Here is a 1253-nt window from a genome sequence, read left to right as displayed (position 1 = left end):
ATATATCTGTCAAAACATTATTATCAATGCTCACAACTGTCAATTGGTGAAAAAAATGACTTTTTTGAATTTATGCGGGTCTTTTCAAATAAATTGTCTGAAAATCGGTGAACCTCGTGAATCCAACCTGAAGTAGTGACTGTAATCGTTTTTTAAGGTTAAATAAAGATACATTTTTTTTTAAAATAATAGTGGTTTTTTTAATTCACATTTTTTTTAGTTAGTTGACTGCTATATTTTACATGTACACATTTCGAAACGCTTTATTCAAGCAATAAATTATATTTATTGAAAGCACTTTTAAGATATTCTTCACGAACGCCAGGAAAATTCATGTGAATCGAATTCCATTCCCGGTGGCAAATCTGTATTACAATATAACCCAGCATACTAAGATGAAGCTCTTCGAGAAGATCAAATCCACGCTTTCGACTTGTACCATTGAATTGAATAGGTTGTTTTGGCAACGGAATTATAGCCACTCTGAAATCAATTCATTCAAACCATTTAATAAAACAATTACACTTTGTCACGCCTAATACATACTTGTCTAACGTTTGAGGGCCCTCGTCTACTGGCGGTGAAACTATTTGTCTTTGTGAGTTAAAATAAATGACGAAAGGTATCTATGGATTTCGGATTTAGTCAGTTTTTTCTTTCAAAAGAAAATGAATAAAAACTATATTTACCCTGTATCCGTATGGTGTCTTATGATTCAATCTAATCATACTTTTGTCACCTCCAACATAAGACAGCAACATTTTGTATATTTTATTCATATAAGGAGTAAGCTTTGGTGGATCTAAGTAAAAGAAATGTGAATATGAAAAATAAGCCTGTATGGAAAACATGTTTGTGAATAGCCTTACTAGCTGCTAATTGTGCATCAATAAAATTCTGCTGGAACCATGGCACTCTAGCCTGCAATATTCAACAAGAAAATATAAATATTCAAAGACAATTTAACTATTAACATCACACATACTTCTGGATAATTAAGGCAAATCGAACGGTTCAACTGCATGACCAAACTTAATACATTTTTTTGATCATTTCCCTGAAAACAAAAATGGTGTACGCACGTTTGTTTTATTTTATAATTTTTCAAACCCATATAGTTTTACCTTATGACAAATAATCGACAATTCCTTCTCTAACCGAGTTATAAAATCAATATTAAACACTCGTTGTATCATGTCCAGTGGAAGAACTTGATAGTAACTTAATGCCAAGCATGCTTGAACAATCATCCT

The 1253-nt window shown here is 31.7% G+C and overlaps 1 protein-coding gene across 1 annotated transcript; it reads right to left on the bottom strand.

Moving 5' to 3' along the window:
- Positions 1–205: 205 nt before the first annotated feature.
- LOC116350030 (FAST kinase domain-containing protein 1, mitochondrial-like) lies at positions 206–1246 on the bottom strand. The gene is made up of 6 exons (XM_031781741.1): positions 1125–1246; positions 986–1057; positions 870–921; positions 690–802; positions 547–626; positions 206–483 (listed from the first exon to the last, which is right to left on the bottom strand). The coding sequence occupies exons 1-6, from the start codon at positions 1194–1196 to the stop codon at positions 264–266; spliced, it is 609 nt and encodes a 202-aa protein (XP_031637601.1). The 5' UTR covers positions 1197–1246; the 3' UTR covers positions 206–263.
- Between the last annotated feature and the right edge of the window lie 7 nt (positions 1247–1253).

Source organism: Contarinia nasturtii, unplaced genomic scaffold (assembly GCF_009176525.2).
Source record: "Contarinia nasturtii isolate CC-2019 unplaced genomic scaffold, AAFC_CNas_1.1 Cnas_scaffold_3313, whole genome shotgun sequence".
Classification (NCBI taxonomy): Eukaryota; Metazoa; Arthropoda; class Insecta; order Diptera; family Cecidomyiidae; genus Contarinia; species Contarinia nasturtii.
This window is presented reverse-complemented; position numbering and strand designations above follow the sequence as displayed.